The sequence below is a fragment of the Serpula lacrymans genome, assembly GCF_000218685.1.
Source record: "Serpula lacrymans var. lacrymans S7.9 unplaced genomic scaffold SERLAscaffold_8, whole genome shotgun sequence".
In the NCBI taxonomy this organism is placed as follows: Eukaryota; Fungi; Basidiomycota; class Agaricomycetes; order Boletales; family Serpulaceae; genus Serpula; species Serpula lacrymans.
Window position 1 is genome coordinate 578,135 of NW_006763297.1, and position 18,794 is coordinate 596,928.

The 18,794-nt window shown below is 48.1% G+C and overlaps 3 protein-coding genes across 3 annotated transcripts in view; 2 read left to right on the forward strand and 1 right to left on the reverse strand.

Moving 5' to 3' along the window:
* Nucleotides 1-333, forward strand: part of SERLADRAFT_408898 (uncharacterized protein) — a gene marked incomplete at both ends in the record, with an annotated part of 4,515 nt that extends 4,182 nt beyond the window's left edge. Inside the window, one exon of the mRNA XM_007319246.1 lies at nt 43-333. Coding sequence (XP_007319308.1) covers nt 43-333 — 291 coding nt within the window. The remainder of the gene's footprint in view (nt 1-42) is intronic.
* SERLADRAFT_449911 (uncharacterized protein) lies at nt 161-3,786 on the reverse strand (the record flags this gene model as incomplete). The annotated part of the gene is made up of 12 exons (XM_007319247.1): nt 161-1,265; nt 1,382-1,625; nt 1,738-1,912; nt 1,973-2,083; nt 2,158-2,284; nt 2,360-2,456; nt 2,526-2,609; nt 2,667-2,829; nt 2,908-3,036; nt 3,094-3,201; nt 3,252-3,541; nt 3,592-3,786. The coding sequence occupies 11 exons, from the start codon at nt 3,327-3,329 to the stop codon at nt 1,094-1,096; spliced, it is 1,488 nt and encodes a 495-aa protein (XP_007319309.1).
* A 4,845-nt stretch (nt 3,787-8,631) lies between these two features.
* SERLADRAFT_415998 (uncharacterized protein) lies at nt 8,632-15,802 on the forward strand (the record flags this gene model as incomplete). Its single annotated transcript, XM_007319248.1, has 17 exons — nt 8,632-8,666; nt 8,738-8,819; nt 8,867-9,744; nt 9,785-9,884; nt 9,935-10,065; nt 10,138-10,288; nt 10,466-10,503; nt 10,627-10,678; nt 10,740-10,772; nt 10,920-10,949; nt 11,188-11,950; nt 12,128-12,204; nt 12,381-12,426; nt 12,447-13,302; nt 13,352-13,950; nt 14,002-14,159; nt 14,209-15,802. The coding sequence occupies 17 exons, from the start codon at nt 8,632-8,634 to the stop codon at nt 14,284-14,286; spliced, it is 4,107 nt and encodes a 1,368-aa protein (XP_007319310.1).
* Nucleotides 15,803-18,794: the final 2,992 nt, after the last annotated feature.

The window sequence follows — 18,794 nt, forward strand, 5'->3', positions numbered from 1 at the left end:
TCCGACATCCCCTCCTTCCTCGACTCCCTCCCCCCCTCCGAGCGCGAAGCCTGGATCGCGATGGAGCTCATCGACACCCCCGCCGGCGTCGGCAGCTACCTCGTGCGCGCCGCGGACGGCGGCGCAGGCGCAGGCACGGAGCGCCAGAAGACGAAGAGCGTCAAGGCGGAGGTCATCAGCGAGCTCGGCATATTCGGCTGGGCCCTCTTCGGCGCGGGGGAGGTGGTGAGCGAGGCGGAGGCCGGCTGGTTGGTCCGTACGAAGGGGACGGAGAGTAATGAGGGAGGGGTGGCGGCTGGCTTTTCCGTCTTGGACTCTGTGCTGCTCGTCTGATCGGGATCGACGGAGGACGGATGAGGTTTCTCGAGACGCGGACGATCGATCTGCGGTGTTTTCCTCTTTTCTTGCCTTTCTCTTCTGACGCTTCTTTTGAGTGTCCCTTTGGACGCTTGATGATCCCATTAATCTTGGAAGGAACGAGTAGCAGCTAGACGATAGTCAACTTTATGGTGTACGACTGGGATGGGGCTATTCAGTATAGAGATGCATTGTACCATGACCGGTATTCATCCAGTTGCACACATTGCACATGAACTTGCGACACGACACGACCAATAAGACAGCGATGGAACTTGTATATTGACTGCACTACCTGGCACCCAGAGCTCGTGTATCATCAGCCCTCCCATACCCAAAGGCGTTGACGCAACACAACACCTTCCAATGGCAGGTACGCATAGTGAACCTAGTGTAGCAGCAGCATTCTCTCGAACTAGACAGGTACAACATATACAACATCATTACAAAAAGAAAAGCTATATAAACCTCCCAAACGCAATCACCGTCGACATTTATACTACCATGATGATACCGCGAGTAGTCGTGATGCATTGAGCCAAAGAAAAATGCCAATAAGTTACAGCAAGCGACGATACCTAGATCTCGTCTTCATCCATCCAGATCCATCGTGAAGTCATGTCATAGAGTGTAGCGATACTAGATCCTAGTACAGCTGAAGAGAAAAACAAATAATCGGGGGGAAAGGGGGGAGAGAAGAAGACGAATTCGAAAACGAAGAGAAAGAAAGCAGGCTCTAGGATTGTCGTTTTCTCATCATAATCTCCGCCTTCCTGTTCGGGGTACAGTTCATCCCGAACCACTGATCTGCGGGCCGTACACCCTCGTCTTTCAATTTGATATCGTACGTCAGGACGAGATGCGCCATAATCGCTTTGAGCATGTTGGAAGCAAAGAACCGACCGGGGCTGTTCGCATCGCATCGCACATACCAAAGAAAAAAAAAAGCAAATAGTTATGAGAAACCCAGCTCTCCTCTCACGAGGAAGCAAACCCAAACCCAGAGGAACAAAATCCCACTCACCACGCATGCTTTCCATACCCAAAAGTGACATATCCCACATCCGTCGAGACAAGCTGATGCTTCGTCTCCTCCCCACACTTTTCTCTCATATCCGCAAACCGAAACGGATCAAACTCACTCGCGTTGGCGTAGTTGGCCTCGTCGAGATGCGTCGATGCAGAAGCTACTGCGACATGCGTCCCAGCCGGTATGACCGTGCCATTCGAGAACGTGAACGGTTTCAACGCCTTGCGGTTCATCGAAACTATCAACCAGAAAAGGGGGGCTCGTGGGTTAGTGTACGTGTAACGCGATAGGAACTTGAAAGGAAAGTGGAGGCGGAAGCGAGAGAGAAAAAGACAATAAACCTAACATACCAAGACTCAAAGCACTCACTCTCTGAGACTCCTTGAGAAAACTATCAATCTTTTTCAGCTTATCCATCGCAGCTTTCGTCCAGCCTTCTTCCTGCACAACCGCCTCTGCCTCTTCTCGCAGAGGCTGAAGAAGATGTGGGCGTGCAGCCAGGTGTAGAAGAGCGTGTGTGAACGACTACGATAGGATTCGTTCAAACTTCTATGAGCAGACGCAGATGTAGGACTAAACGCTTACTGAAGATGAACTATGGAGAGACGCAAAATTCAACACCAGTACTCGGAGTGCCACCGCTCGAGCGTTTCTTTCCTCTCGAGCTTCATCTAGCAACCAAGTGATCATGTCATTCTTTATGAAACGCCTTTTAACACTCAAAAAAAAAAAGGAAACCCGCTAACGCAGGGGCAGATTGTGCAACTCACCGGTTTATCAGCCCATTCTTCGCCATGCTCTTCAATGTCCCGCAAGCGATCATCGACGATGGGTCTAATATATTCTGTACAGCGCTCGATGCTGTTGGGTGTATTCGTCAACAAACGTCCAAAAAACCTGTGAACAAAGAGAGAGAGAAAGTTAAAAAAAGATGAAAACTGGTATCACTAACATCAACAAAAAGTCATTCACGGTTTTATAAAGTTCGGGAGTAGATTAACGATACTGGCACATACGATCACTTGCACGGCAAATTTTACGTGTAGATCTGCAAATTCCTGAGATCTGCCTTCAAAGACCCATTTCAACATGTCAGGGGCTAAGGGCAGGGCAGTAACTTTGTTTTTTTGATACGCACATAAAGGCAAACCAACAATCAGACGGTTACTCGTCCGACATGTGATGTTTAACATAGAGCTGTAAGCTGGAACGTTCACCCATTCTATCCCAGCCAGGGCTCTATTTTAAGTTTATGGCCGCAAGGCGGAAATTAACGTACCATTTCCATCTAAAGGTATAATATCATTGCAGGCGTGGACTATTTCATCTTGCATGTCGGCAAAAAGAGCAGGCATATTCCGAGTCAGCTGCGTCCGAATGACTGGGATGTGATATGGGTTTCTCTGAGCTTCTAGCCCAAACGTATATTCTACCTGCAAAATCTGAGCGGCCAAAACAAAACATTAATAAAAAATAAAATGTGAGCATAGTTCTGAAGGATGGAGAGGTCGGACACGGACATCATCGACGGCTTCCTGGAGGGAGAGCTCGTCATCTGCTACTTTTCGCATCTCATCGATAAGCTGTGATCCGGTGGCTATAACCATCCATCGATCCATCAGCGGAATTTTGAATAGCCCGCCCTTGTACTATGACAACCATGGTTGTCAGCGTGGCCAGGGAGAGGACAAAAGAGAAAGACAGACTTTGTCGTAGCCCTCCTGCATCATTCCTCGAGCATCGAGGATGAATCTGATAGCTCCGATATACGATAAGAGTGGCCCTGATGGCCCGACGGTTGGTATTTTGCTGAGCTAGGGGGACGTGAGGATGAGGCGATGTGGTCAGCAGGGAGAGAGCTCACGTCAGACCGCCTAGACCGCGGGAACAAAAAGGCCAGCAAAAGGGCGACGACGAGGGTGCAGAAGATGGGGCCAGGCATGAAGAGGGGATATCCAGGTGTGTCAAGGGAGGAGGAGGGAGGAGGAGGGCATTTAGCATTTGCATTCCCAGGGGTGCCATCGTATTTATGTCGGGGAAAGCAACGAGGTAACAAGTGAGATTTTAGCTTTTTCGCTCCGGTTAGATTAGATAGAAACCCGAGCTGTGGCGCAGAGCATGTCTGGAAGAAGGTTTTAGGTCCAACCTCTCCGTCTGCATCATGTAAGCAGCGACGTGTCAGACATAATAGAGGCTCGACTTACATTGTTACCTTGCATACCGAGCATGATATCGAGCGTAATACTGCGGCCATTATCACATCCATACCGGAAAATCCAGGAATAAGCTCAGCACCGCCTGGAATCGTGTAAGCCTGTGCGACCTCCCATCGATATCGGCCTCATCGTTGTATTCCGTGCAAGTGACTCCGTCTTTCTGTGTTCTCGTGCCAGCGCTTCTCTGTACTTACTTGTGACCCAATTACAAGCAAGGTGCAAAAAAAGACGGAAGAAGCGGAAACTGAGCTCTTCATTAATACGATGCCGAGAAGCCGGTGGGACCATGGATTCCCACGGGGGCTGAACATTTAACGAGCCACGGTGTCTCTCGAGGAGACCCAATTCTCTAGCACGCCGTGGGTATGTGTATAGAGGAGGCTGTAGAATACATCTCGGAGGGATAGAAATTTGCGCGGACGAGTCTTACTTTAATGCAGCACACTTTCGCTCCTTCGACTGGGTATGGAGGATCATCATGTGTGCCTCCCATATGGCGTTCATGCCGGATGAATAGAGGTAAACGTTGTCGGGTGAGACGTACGCGACACCTCGTATGCTATCTGGACCGCCATCAATGATGCCAGAAAAGAGGCTCTGAATGATGGCCTTGGCTTTCACGCCTGATTCCAATGGCTTGTGTATGTGATAGTAGTCCGCATCTCGCCAACTCCGGGGTGAGAGGGGAATAGTCAAAGTGCTGTGATCAACCAATCTTTCTGGCAACAGAGACAGACAATGTTCAGCCAAGCGTGAGGATATTCCTGTTCTTCTGTACATCCAGAATTGCATAGCTTGAGAGAATGAAGTAGATGGACAAAGTACTGCGAAAAGGTCTGGGACACTATCAGGAAAAAGGAGGGAGATGGTTGGATCGTCCATGAACAGCAACTCGATGTGTAAGACCTGTGGTTCTCCCGCATAGTATCACAACACAATGGGATCCGCACCCGTGTACAGTGATTCTGGACCTTCTGGGCATGCAACCAATCAGTATGCTTTCCAAGTACGCCTTGGTAGCTTAGTTGGTAAAACACCAGACCATGAAAGCTGGAGTCCCAGGTTCAAGCCCTGGCCAATGCATGTTTTCTCATACTATAAACAAATGTCATAATTTGTCACATAGTCGGGCTGCTTTTGTATGAACCCTTGGCAATGTTTGGCTATCCTAGATGAAGGGAAGAGCAGGCATTCCTCACTCTGAGATCCATGCAGATCCATGCAGATTTTATTGGGCTAGTAGGATGGCAAAATGAGCAATGCTATGCCAGTTTGGGTTCGTACGGGTCTACGCACCTGTTCAACATGGCTATGAAGCTGTACTCGTGGATATGAGGTTTTCATAGCTTTTATAGCCCACTTTTTGTTATCCACGTTTCGACGACATCAAGCCAAGTAGGCAAGGGGTGTGTGACTACGTGTGGGGAATTTGGGGGTACTGCTGCTCCGACGAGCTTGGTGCCGCCGGTTACTGGTGGGCTAGTGTTCATTGTGGGAGGGGGGAGTGAGGATGGCGAGGAGGACAAGGAGCTTGTGGATAAGCCATGCAAACATCGTCGAGATAGGTATTCAGCGGGGAGCTCAAATGTGTCGAGGGTCTCACGCAGGACGAGGACACTGCTTGGTCGCCATCAGTCGGTGCATAAACATCATTTTGAGGGCTCCTTCCCACTAGGTGTAACAACCAAGAGTTAGTTACTCTGGCGCACACAGGAACACACTATAAAGGTGGTGATGAGGGAGTGGTTACCCCTTAAGCTGCAGAGAGTTTGTTGGTATACAACAGGAGGACTCGCTGAGGAGTCTCCTTGATCTATTGGGGTATTTATACTAATACAGAGTGTTTGTACCTATGTACTGTACAGTTGATAAAAGCAGTGGCTGATGATGTCAGAGGGCGCAGCCTGTGTGATCAGCTCCACTGCATGAGAGACTTTGTGTCTAAAAGAAGAATAAAGGAAGTGTCATGCGAGAAAGTGGAGTTAGAACGAAAAAGGAAAGTGCCACATGGCACAGAGTGTGAACTATAGTAAAAGGTTAAGGCGGAGAATGAAAATCAAAGGAAAGGTCCGAAAATTGTGTTATCGTAACACTAGATGCATGTAATCTAAATGCCACTGCCATCACGCCTCCCAGTTCTCATTATGCTGCACGTTGCTGTGACGGGTCTGCCCTCTTCTCGAAGCATGGCAGTTTGATGAACGCATTGGGATTGTAGTCGGGCGACAGGGATGGGAAGGTGTCAATACTCGAGGTGGGTTGTTATTTGACTGCTGACAGGAGAATCGTCCTCATTCCCTAGCAGACACTTGGCTGCCTTTTATACATCAAACATTCGGACATACAGCGTACGGAAGGCTGAAAGAGAGGACGACTCAGCACTCGCGCTCAGTGATCAATGGGTACTCCGAGTCCGAGCCCTTCTTTCTCTGCATTAATACACAGGAACTTGTCCTTCTTCGCATCGAGTTAAATCCTACGCATGCTTTGATATTTGGCCTAAATAATTGTCGTGATGTATGACGGCGAGCGATACCAAACAGAAAGCACCACCTCTATCGATATTCCGGCCAAAAGGATCCTCATGCTGAGTCCAAGCTGGACGAAGATGAGTGCTACCTCACTTCGTCTCCACAATTGATAGCACTCAAACCTTGGCTAGAAGAACATTGTTATGTATAATCTACAAAGAGTCCTTCGGAAATCCGTCCCCAGGATTCAAACCTAGGGCATCCAACGTTTGGCCATGGCTGGACATTCATGTTAATGAGGCAGCCAATGCCAATGAACGTTCAACCTGCCAGATAATCAATGTAGGATGTTATTTGCCGTCGTCTCGATGAGCCATGGCATGACAAGAGAGTTGAGGATTAGCTGCTTTCATCGATGTGTTTACAACTTGTCGAGCATGGTTATACCAAAAAACTGTGTATAGAATTCTTCCTAGAATCAAATTTGACCTCCGGGAGTCGAACCTAGTGCACTGCGTGTGCCCGCTAGGCGACATTGATCTGATTATCTGGGCTACTTGTCTCAAGGATGATGCATGCTGTCGATGATGAGAACTGCTGTTAGAAAACCACACACAAAAACAAACTAACACACAATCCTCCCAGATTCCACGGAACTTGTTTATGGGCTTTGCCTCCTAGAACAGTGGGTGCTCTGGTTGTTCGTGGGGTGGTACATATAACAACCCTTCAAAGTAAAACCCAGAGGTGTATGAGTGTGGGTTTTGAGGAGGAGGGATAGTTGAATTTATAGAAAGATAGGTGCTTTGTGGCGAGTATAGACGAGCACTACCTTGCTATTTGTAGCACAAGGTAGGTTTGAGAACGACAATATGACGAGGTTCCCAGTGATAGCAGGCTCCTGACGCACAAACTGTAGTGTTCAGAAGGACTCTAATTGAAAGGGATGACAATGACTTCAAAAGTGGGAAGTGACAATGACAGCAGTTGACAGTGGTAGCAGTGGGAAGTGTTGTGACCACACTGGATCACAAGTAGTAGTAAGAAGTGGACTTAAGATTAGAGAAGAAGTCTGGGTTTGAGTTCTTGTTGTTTTACAAGGTAAAATACAGGGGTTTATATAGTGAAAGAAAAGTAGGCTATGCACAGTATAGCTGTGCAAAAAGAATGAGAAAGAACATGAAGGAAGGAATGTATGCTGACAAATCCTGCATAGGTAGTACAGGATAAGATTGTCAAAAAAAGAAAAGAAAGGGATAGAACAATGAATGCTGTGAGTAATGTCACAGGTTTGTACAGCCATAAAGTAAAGTCCAATAGCAAAAAGAGAGCAGGAAAATCATGATGTCATGGGAAGATGCAGTAAAAAAAAGGGCAAGGCAAAACACTATCAGTATCAACACAGTTCCTTTATTGTCAGTCAGGCATTCTAAAAAATATATGTCCATAAAAATGATTCAAAAATCAAAAATAATTGCACTGTAAATGAATGTTCTGCTGAAGAAAAAGAAACTGGAGCCACCGGTCCACCACCTAGTCCAAATCCGACAGTTCCATGGCCTTACCAATGGACTGGTTGTGTTGGACCACCTGATCAAACAAGGGAGGGAGAGGAGTAGTTCCAATTTGGAACAAGTGAGTCCCAGGCAGCGTGTGGTAGGTGTAGCTGTAGCAAAGACGATGGACAAAAGATAAGTGTACCCAAGTGAATGGGACAGCGATGAACATGGGCAACGCAAGGGGATGAACCTTCTCCAGCTCAAAAACTACCCACCCACGCTCCAACCAGGCAAGACAAGCGACCGATGTTTTGATAGTATATGATGGCAGATCAACGTCATGAAGATGGACCTGTTGCCCTATTTGGACCGGCCGCCGGGGCTTTGCTGATATCAGCAGTGGCACGTGGTAGTCAACGGATTGGCGACGGAAGCGGATAGGAAGTGGTGACATCAGAAATAGTGGGGGTGCAAATAAGATGAGGAGGAGGAGGGTGGAGGTGACAAAAAAGTGGATTAGAATGGGGATCCAGAAACGACCGTCGGGTGAGAATAAAAAGGAGAGGAAGGGGCCCATGTTGGGGCTAGGCAAAGGAAGGGGAGTAAGGGAAACGACAAAAGCGAGGGCGCAATGCAATGTGTAGCCAGTGGTGACGCGAAAATTTGCCGAAATGCTGAAATGCGGAAAGTACCGGATGGAAAAGCAAAGGTGAGCGTGACTGGATTGCCTAATAGAGGTGGTGCTGATCAGCCACAAGTTCAAAAAAGGCAATATTAATTACTATTCCACGTGGCACTGTGCCTGTGTGGTGCAAAGGCGAGTCTTTTTGAATATTCGCTTCGTTATTGACACCTGTCCATGCTACCAATCAACTTTGGTGCATGACATCGCCGTCGGAATAGAGAGTGTGACGGGACAGCTTCAAGTTCTTTCAATGAACGTACTCAATCTGCCGCTGGATACTTAACTCGCAATTTTGCAGTCCATATGCGTATATATGGCAGTGTTTGATCTGTAGCAGGCACACCTTCGCGGAACCAATGGACAAAATGACTGCATGTGGGTCAAAACTTTGAAAATGTGTTCATTGTTGTATGTGGCTTGGACGTCTCACACCCTATATGCATCTGTTTGTTTGCGACGGTCACTGAGCCGCCTGTTAGGAGATACGGAGGGCTCAAGGACCAGGATAGGATTTTCACCAATGCGTATTGCAGGCATGACCATGGCTTGAAGGGTGCCCAGGTGTGTGTGATTCCTATATGTGTGGCTTGGGGCTGAGGGTGGTGTAGTCAAGAGGCGACTGGCACCGCACGAAGGATATCATCCTCAAAGGCGACTCGTGGATCATCCAGACTATCAAAGACCCGGGTCTGCGCGGACGTGGCAGCGCTGGCTTTCCTAGTGGTCTCAAGTGGAGTTTTATGAACAAGCCTGGATGGGAGAAGGATCCTAGATGTGTTTGCTGTCTCCCTGGTTACTCACTAACTCACACTCCCGCCAACAGACAGCGGTACCTGGTGGTGAACGCCGACGAGGGCGAGCCAGGGATGTGCAAGGACCGCGAGATCCTCTGCGGGGACCCACACAAGCTCGTGGAGGGCTGCCTGGTGGTGGGGCGGGGCATGAACGCCACGGCGGCGTGCATCTACATCTGCGGCGAGTTTTTCCAGGAGGCGATCAATGAGGTGTACACTGTGGGGCTCCTTGGGAAGGACGCCTGTGGGTCGGGGTACATGTTTGACGTGTATCTGCACCGCGGGGCGGGAGCGTACATCTGCGGTGAGGAGACGGCGCTGATCGAGAGTCTCAAGGGCAAGCAGGGGAAGCCGCGGTCAAAGCCCCCGTTCCCGGCTGATGTGGGGCTGTTTGGGTGCCCGACGACGGTGGCTAATATGGAGACTGTGGCTGTTGCGCCGACAATTTGTAGGAGGGGGGGCAGCTGGTTTGCGGGGTTTGGGAGGGAGAGGAACCAGGGGACCAAGTTGTTTTGTGTTAGTGGGCATGTGAATAACCCGTGTATTGTCAAGGAGGAGATGAGTATTCCGTTGAGGGAGTTGGTCGAGAGGCATTGTGGCGGTGTAAGGGGCGGCTGGGATAATTTGTTGGGCATTATTCCAGGGGGGTGTTCGGTGCCGGTTTTGCCTATTGATAAGTGTGGAGAGGTTTTGTGAGTGTTTCCGTTGCTTTAAGGGCTTGAGCTGGGGTAGGATGGACTATGATTTGCTTAAGGATGCCCAGTCGGGGTTGGGAACTGGTGCTGTTATTGTCATGGACAAGATTGTTGCTGCTATTGCTTGTTTCTCACAGGTGCGCGCCATTATTCTTCTGCATTGGCTTCTTACTAATATGATTGGTAGTTTTACAAACACGAATCCTGTGGGCAATGCACACTGTGTCGGGAGGGTACCACTTGGATGATGAATATGATGGACCGGATGGTCGAAGGACGGGGTCACATCAGGGAGATTGACATGTTGCTCAAGTTGACGTGTGTTCCCATCCCCTTTCCTCCCTTTCCTTTACTCATTCCCCCTTCCTAGTAAACAAGCCCCCTTCCTAGTAAACAAGTTGAGGGCCGTACAATATGCACTCTGGGCGATGCAGCAGCGTGGCCGATCCAAGGTCTGATGCACCATTTTTGGCCCAAGGTGGAAAATTGCATTGCAAAGTTTAGGGAGGAGAGGGGTGCAGTTGTGTTTGGGGGTACGTTGGTGAGTGGGGTGAATGATGTGTTGGCTGTGCCGGATAATTTGGGGGCAAGGTTGCCTGTTGGTGTGTAGGGAGGAATAAACTTTGAGTTCAGGCCTTTCTTTTCCGAGAGAAGGAATGACGAGAAATTCAACAAGGATTCTGTTTATAAGCTTTTGAAATTAAGCATCACTGTTTAGCTTGTGGCAGGGTTTGCAGTGTGGATTCTTCGAATGCAGTATAAGAACCCCTACGCTTGACACAAAGCTGTGGAAACCTGGCCCTCGCAGGGGACAGAAAACACTAACTCACGGGAACAGCAGATACTATGAATGATGAGTGATATTGAGAGCGAGTATAGATGTCTAAAGAATGAGGGGAAAGCAAAAGGAAAGAATGCGGAATCTAGCAAGGTGGGTTATACGACCAGAAGCAGAAATTGGACCAATGTACGGAATCAAAGTATTGGTCCAGGCGTGTCATCATAAGTGTGCGTCATGCGTCAAGGTAAGTAGTAGTCACGTCATCGAGTAGTAAGCAGGCTTACAAGCTGACAAATCAAATAATTGGCTTGTAGAAAATTGCGTAGCGTCTTGAAAGTTTGCAGCAACCTATATTATTATTTAGAATGAGTTTTGAAAACCACTCAACAAGGTATCAAAATTGTTGATGATGCTTAGCCTGGTAAGTCCGGCTTTATTATATACCGTATCCAGGTCCTTGACGATCGTCGCTAGTCACGTGGCAAGGTCGAAGGCCACACTAGTAGCCAAACTTGTACAAATAATTCTTCATGACTCTCTCTCGCCATCTCGTTAAATCCCCGATTGCAATCAGTGAGTATGTTCATCTGGTTACGTTGATGTATCTCATTGCGGTCAGAATATACTCTACAATGGCGAATATAATCCGTTCTGCCAAGTCTGGCTGTGACTGGACCTCGAATGACCTGATCGCCTATAACATCACAATCCGGCGCCAATCCTCGGACTCCTTCTTCGGATATACGCCCAACATAATACCTGATGCAATCGATCCAGCTTTCCTGACCGCTACTGTCCCTCCCGATGACAATCTGTCCGATGGCACCTACAGACTCCTTCAATACCTAGATCTTGCCACCCACGCAAACTCCGGCCAGGAGTCAGCAATCCATGATTTTGCCAAAGAGCTGCTTCGCTTGCTTGGGTTTGAAGAGCGAGGAACTCTCCTGCGATCACGCTATGCCATTCCTTTTATGATATGCGGTGATGATAGGCGTTCAGCACAGGCTGACCTATGCTTGGTTCAAGGCAACACGACGATTCTACTTGTGATCCAAGAAGACAAAACGGTCATCAGTACCAAGAATCCCGAAGCGCAGGTCATTGCTGAAGCCATCGCTACTTTCCAATACAACAACACTGCTCGCGATCGCAATGGCTTAGATCCGCTTGATTCCATGATAATTCCTGCCATCACTATGATCGGCACTCGTCCCGTTTTCTACAAGATACCCGTCACTCAGGAGCTGAGCGATGCTATTACTACGGCTCAGTACCCTGTCTCCAAAACAGAAGCGGTGAAGTGTGTAGTTGCGCCGCACTCCCGTCGCCTGAGCGAAGGAATGGAAGTGCCTGAGTTTAGGCGGGAGGTTTTGCAACATTATGAGGCTTTCGGAAAAATGTCGAAGGAATGCTGGGAAAGTTTCATCATCTGATATCGCTGTGGTCAGTTTCATACTCTCTCTTTCAAATTTTCCCACCGTAACGAGCTTTCATAGGGCCAGGGAGCCTAATCATTTTCCGTGTCCTTCCTTTCTCTATCCTCCTTGCTCGTGAATAGCTTTCTATCGGGCCCGTTATGACGATTGTGTATTTTAGATTTGAACATGCAGATAGCTTCAGTCCCTAGGCTGTTCTCAAAGAGGTCCCTGCTACCAAGTACTGGCCATTCCAGGGTGTGCTGGGTGCATGGGCCAACGGATACCACCTTTAGCTTCCCAGGTATCTAAAATGGGCCAAGGGCTGTAGTTGAATGTGTCCTTCGGGAGATGGCGTTTCATACATGATACCGTTTTTCAGGGCCCTTTGGCGCGCCCTTCCCTTCAGTCTCTTGGAATAGGATTGTACATAGACGGTAGAGCCGCATGACGTAGGCAACCCGACGTCGGTCATTCTGGGTATGCGGGGTCTTTCTGAGGCGACGTCTCGCGGGCATCCGGGGGGACCACTATCCGGCGGGGACTGAGGAGGAAGTTCATCATGCATGTGGGTCCTACGAATAGTGGGAAGACGCATCATGCATTACGTGCTTTGGCTGCTGCGCCTACGGGGATCTACGCAGGGCCTCTACGCCTACTCGCCCACGAGATCTGGGAGCGTCTGAATCTCGGACAGATCGTCCCAGCAGGGATAGAGGAAGAAGCCCCACCCGCATCCGACTCGGCATTCGACGTCAGTCCGGAGAAGGCGTCTCTGACGAAAGTGGGGAACCCCAAGTACGCTAGGGGGTGCAATTTGATCACGGGGGAGGAGGTGAAGATCGTGGATGAGAACGCGAGGCTGTATAGTTGCACGGTGGAGATGATCAAGACGAATATGCTGTACGATGTTGCGGTGGTGGATGAGATCCAGATGATTGGGGATTCGGAGCGGGGGTTCGCGTGGACGGAAGCGGTGCTTGGGCTCAATGCGCGGGAGATCCATCTGTGTGGGGAGGAAACGGCGGTGCCGCTCGTCGAGGCGATGCTGAGAGAGACAAATGACGACCTGGTGGTGAATCGGTACGAGAGGCTCACGCCGTTGGAGGTGGAGAAGCAGAGTTTGGGGGGCAATTTGAGTAAGATCAGGAAGGGGGACTGTATTGTGACGTTTTCGAGGAGGTCGATCTTTCAGATGAAGAGGGATGTGGAGAAGACGATGGGGGTGACCTGTGCTACTGTTTATGGGAGACTGCCGCCCGAGGTGAGGAGCGAGCAGGCGGATCTCTTCAACGATGCCAACAACGGATTCGACATCCTCATTGGGAGCGACGCTATTGGCATGGGCTTGAATCTGTTCGTTTCATTTAATCTGTTCTCTAACGGTAGCTAACGAAATAAACAGCAAAATCCGACGTATAATAATCGCACAAGTCCGCAAATATCACGACAACCACGTACAATACCTCTCTATCTCGTCCACGAAGCAGATCGCTGGTCGTGCTGGGCGATTCGGCTTGCACGGAAAAGAAAGCCCAGTTGGTCTGACGACGACTCTGAACGAAGAAGACCTCCCGTTCCTCACGCGCACGATGAAGCTCCCCATCCCATCCCTGAAGACCGCGCGCATCACCCCGTCGAACCCGTCGCTCGTCGCCACAGCGAGCGCGCTCCCCCCGCATTCCGCGATGAACACCATCTTCCTGGCCCATGCATACACGTCGAAGCTCGCACCGACGTACCGGTACATCTACAGCGGCGCGACGCGCGTGTGCACGAATTACTTGGACGCATACATCCAGGGCGTGTCGATGACGGATTTCGAGGTGATGCTGGCTGCACCCATCCCGTGGCGCGACCGGGAGCAGGAAGCTATTCTGAACGAGGAATTACCCCAGTTCACTCGGGATATCCAGGTGCAAGGTCATGGTGCGCTGAACATACACTATGTCCATCAGAAGAGCCCAATCGTCGACGCAATACCGTTGTTATTCATGCATGGATGTGCGTGTTCCAGTCTAATGCACAGAACACGACTAATAACATTATCTGTAGGGCCAGGCAGCTTCATTGAAGTACGAAAAATACTTCCACTGTTAACAGCGTCATCGCCGGACTATCCTAGCTTCCATGTCGTCGCGCTCAGTTTACCCGGATACGGCTTTTCTCAGGCGACCAAAAAACAGGGCTTCAAGACAGGACAACACGCAGAGGTGAATGTGATGTCCTCACGCTGTTGTTAGGTCTAACCATCGACTATAGGTTGGAAAGCGAATACTCCGTACTGCTCGCGAGACGAAACTCTATCTTGGACACACAACAATATACGTATTCTGGTAAGAAAATGAAGACCAACATGAACGCCTGAAAAACATTTATCTCCTCATGCCATCAACCCAAAGTTAGAAACCGACTTTCGACGCGGGAATCGTCGAATTACCACTGGGTCCTCATGCTAGATAGCAAATTTGTTAACATGTCATATAACCTGAGAATAATCCTGACACGTACAACCCAGAACGGCATCGTTTCGACTCGGATATCCACACCCTTCTGCTCGCAGATACCCCTCAATTCCACAAATTCCTCCAGCTGTTCCGAATTAGCATCACATGTGAGCACTCTCAAGCGCGGGAGCCCACGAATTGCGTTCACGATCGGACGCAGTGTGGTGCGATAGTTGTGCAGTGGGTTCCGGAAGCTAAAGTGTTCGATTGTCTCTGGCAGGCCAACGAGCGGAACGAGGGTGGGTATGTGGAAGACGAAGAGTTCTTCGAGACGGGGGCACATGCGCATGAGGGACGCGGAATCGTTGGAGAAGTGCCATAGCCGCAATGAGCGTAGATGGGTACAATGTGCTGCCAGTACTCGTTTCACGTCTGGTCCTGGCATGTCGCGGAGGTCCACGACGCGAAGAGACGAGCCCGAGCTATAGAGAAGCCAGGAAAGGACTTGAGCAGAAAGTGTCCTCGATAGAACAAGGTCGTATAGACGAATGCGAGAGCCATACTGAGCTACATCTCCATTATTCGAGTCACCATCCTTATTATTGTGGATAATAACAGGTGGTGCAGCTGAAATCTCTGTACCGATCTTCAGAAACTGTATACTTGGCCAAATAGTAAGCAATTGGTAGACAATCGGGGACTGCACCCCGCAGTACATCAAATTCAATGCCCTCAAGCTCTGTCCACACCCGCTCTTCCTCAGATCATCCATGACCTCCTCGCTGAATGCGTGAACTCCGTATGTGCTGAGTCCAAGCTCATACAGACGCGGACACGCTTTGAGGAGCTGTGCGAACTCATATGGGCCATAGCTATCATTCATCGACCGACCAACGGTGATATGGAGGCTGCGCACGCGTTCACCCAAGGCGCGCCCGCGGGCTGTGTGTGGGTTTATGGCAGCGTGGAAGATGGGTGCATTATTTGAGCGTAGCTGCGTTGTGCATCGAAAAAGGAGAGATTGGGCTGGGTAGGACCAGGATGTGCAGACGAGGGAGCAGGCGGAGAGAAAATCGTAGTCTGGGAAGCCATCCGGTTTGTAGTATGCTCTTTCAAAGACGGAGAACAGAAGCTCAGTGGGTATGGATATCATGGAATATTAGCAATGTACTGAGGACGATGGCAATGCTTATCAGTGCAAACTGGCAAGTGAGAAATTTGAAAACGCTGTTTCACAAACTTATCAGGGTCAATTACATAATGGTCTGCGGAGGATTCAAGGGCTTCCGCCCTTTTTTCTTCGAATGCGTTAGCAATCTGTGTGGCAATGGAGAATTTGCACTATCTTACACACCTCTCCCTACAATAACGATAAGTAAAGCGAAAGAGAACAGGTTTACTGGAAATCCGAGATCGTGATAAAGAGACTGGACAATTTGCCGCCACGCAAACTGTGTCGGAGATTTGGTATTCTTGGTTGCAGCCGGGTGTGGCTGCAGTGGTATTGTAGACCGGTTATGACAGGAATGCCGGTGTAGATTAACCAAGATTACATTACATAACGATGTTGCAAGCGTTATCGCAATGTCGGAAAATCCAAATCCCATAATTTGGCCGGATGTGGTCTGATTAGGTTGTCAGAAAAATTACCAACAGATTAGATACAAAACACTGTGAACAGGTCAGATTAGATATCAATCAGAATGATGGGATCGACAGTGCTGAGAAGTCTGAACTTACCTGGAGCAATGATCAGGAGGACACACCTGAAGTGTCTGAATCTCCTGAGCAGAGTGAAAGAGTCCACCAGGCTGTCCTGAAAAATCAGCCTGAATATACAGATAGTGATAGTTGGTACCAGCAAAAGTAACTATGTCCAATTGGGCTGAACATGCCTGATTCAGTTTTGTTCAGTCTGACATTTCGGTGTAATCATCATTATCATTGGCTCTTTCAGGCCATAATTATCAATGAATGGAGAATGACAAAAACCAGAATTTATTTGCAGGTGTGGCAGCAACAACTAAGTACTCTAGTAATGGCCTACACCCCAACTGGTACTACAACTTGATCACAGCGAGACTCAGTGTTGATGATGAGAACTGCAGTTAGAAAACCACACACAAAACAAACTAACACACAATCCTCCCAGATTCCACAAAACTTGTGTATGGGCTTTGCCTCCTACAACAGTGGAGTGGTATGGTTGTTTGTGGGGTGGTACATACAATGATCCTTCAAAGTAAAACTCAGAGATGTATGGGTGTGGGTTTTGAGGAGGAGGGATAGTTGGAAGATAGATGATAGGTGACAAAACCGGATAAACTGTGATAACCAGACCCTATACTGAGCTAACAGAGGTCTAGTCGTCTAATCACAAGCAGGGTCTAACAAGAGTGTATAAAGATGTAATCAACAGCTGGGGGATATGTACAAGAGGTAGCTGTATATATACTAAAGGACATGTGTCATAAGCAAGGCGCTGACTGAGCGACATGTGTAAGGCATGAGGCTCTTGGTAATTGTCTTTGTAAGTGACTACGTCATAGGTCACGTGACTATGATAAGATAAGATTCGGAGAAATTATAGATATGGTATCGTTATTGGTTTGAGATAGAGTGTCAGATTTAAGAGATCGTGACATTACCCCCTCCGTAGGACTCTCGTCCCGGGAGTATGCCTCGAGTTTACCATTTTCCCAATTAAACAGATTTTTTCGGATTTTTGGAGTTTCTGTGAAGTTTTTGAATGCTTGGAAATGTAATGCGAATCAGATTTGTCGGCGTGCACTAGGGTTTTTTGTATGGAATTGTTGTAGGAATTTTGGGGAGTTTTTTACATTCCCTTCAGGTTCCCATGTGTGTTCCTCTTTTGGATATCCTTTCCAATGTACTAGGTATTCTAGTTTATTCCTTTTCATTCGTGAGTCTAGTATCTCTTCTACTTCATACTCTTTCTGTCCTTCCACTATTGCCGGTGGTGGTGGCTTTGGTTTTTGTTGAGGGGAATTTAGCTTGTCGGAACAGAGTTAGGATGGATTCATTGAAGACTGGATAGACATTTTGCCACTTTCTGGGGAGTCGGAGTTTGTAAGCTCCTAATCCTACTTTCTTTTTGATTTTGAAAGGGCTGTGTCTTTTGTCATTGAGCTTCTTTGTTGGTCTGTCCATTTGTATATGACTGGCTTCAACATATACTTTGTCACTGATTTGGTATTCAACCTGATCTCTCTTTTTCTTATCGTATTGTTTTTTCATATTTTCTGCTGCCTTGTACAGTGATTTTTCTGCCGCCTCTCTGCTTTCCTTCATCCTTTCTACAAATTCTTCCGCACTCTCACCCTTTACTTCTCTTTTAGTGTCTATTGTCATTTTTGGATGTTGACCACTGTTTAGGTAAAATGGGGAATGACCCATCGCACTGTGTTCTTTGTTGTTGTATGAGAATTCTGTAACAACCAAGAGTTAGTTACTCTGGCGCACACAGATACACACTATAAGGAAGATGATGAGGGAGTGTCTACCCCTTGAGCTGCAGAGAGTTTGTTGGTTAACAACAGGAGGACTCGCTGAGGAGTCTCCTGGATTTATTGGGGTATATATACTACTACAGGTTTGTTTGTATATATGTACTATACAGTTGATAGAGGCAGTGGCTGATGATGTCATAGGGCCTAGCCCATATGGCCAGCTCCACTGCATGAGAGAGTAGAATCTAAAATAAGAGAAAAGGCAACGCGGCGCGAGAAAGAGGAGTTAAAACAAAAAAGGGAAAAGCCGCGTGGTGCCATGTGCGAAAGCTAAAGTACAAAGTTAAAGCGGAGAATGAAGAGAAAGGAAATGTCCGGAAATTGTGTTATCGTAACAAATTCTGCGAGTGGTAGCCATTCTGCCCAGTCTGTCTGTTTGTGGTTTAAGAATATCCTAAGATACTGTTCTATCTCTTGGTTTACTTGTTCTGTTTGTCCATCCGTCTGTGGGTGATAAGCTGTAGATGGATTTCCCTTAATGTCTAGAAGGGTATAGAGATCTTTGATAAAGTTCGAGATGAATTGAGTCCCACAATCTGAGATTACTTTGTTAGGTAATCTGTGGTGTCTGAAAATGTTGTCTTGGAATAATCTCACTACTCCTTCTAACATGAGCTCTGCTTGTGTCAGTATGACTTGAATCATTTTTGAAAATCGATCTACCACTATCATAATCATGTTATAGCCTTGTGATTCTGGTAGAGGTCCTAAGAGGTCGACAGTTATAATTTCCCAGGGTCATGTAGGGATTTCATTTGGATGGAGCGGTGCAGCTTTCTTCTGATGAATTGGCTTGGTTCTTTGGCACATTTTGCATCCTTCAATGTATCTTTTGATGTCTCTGTCCATGTATGGCCACTGTTACGATAAC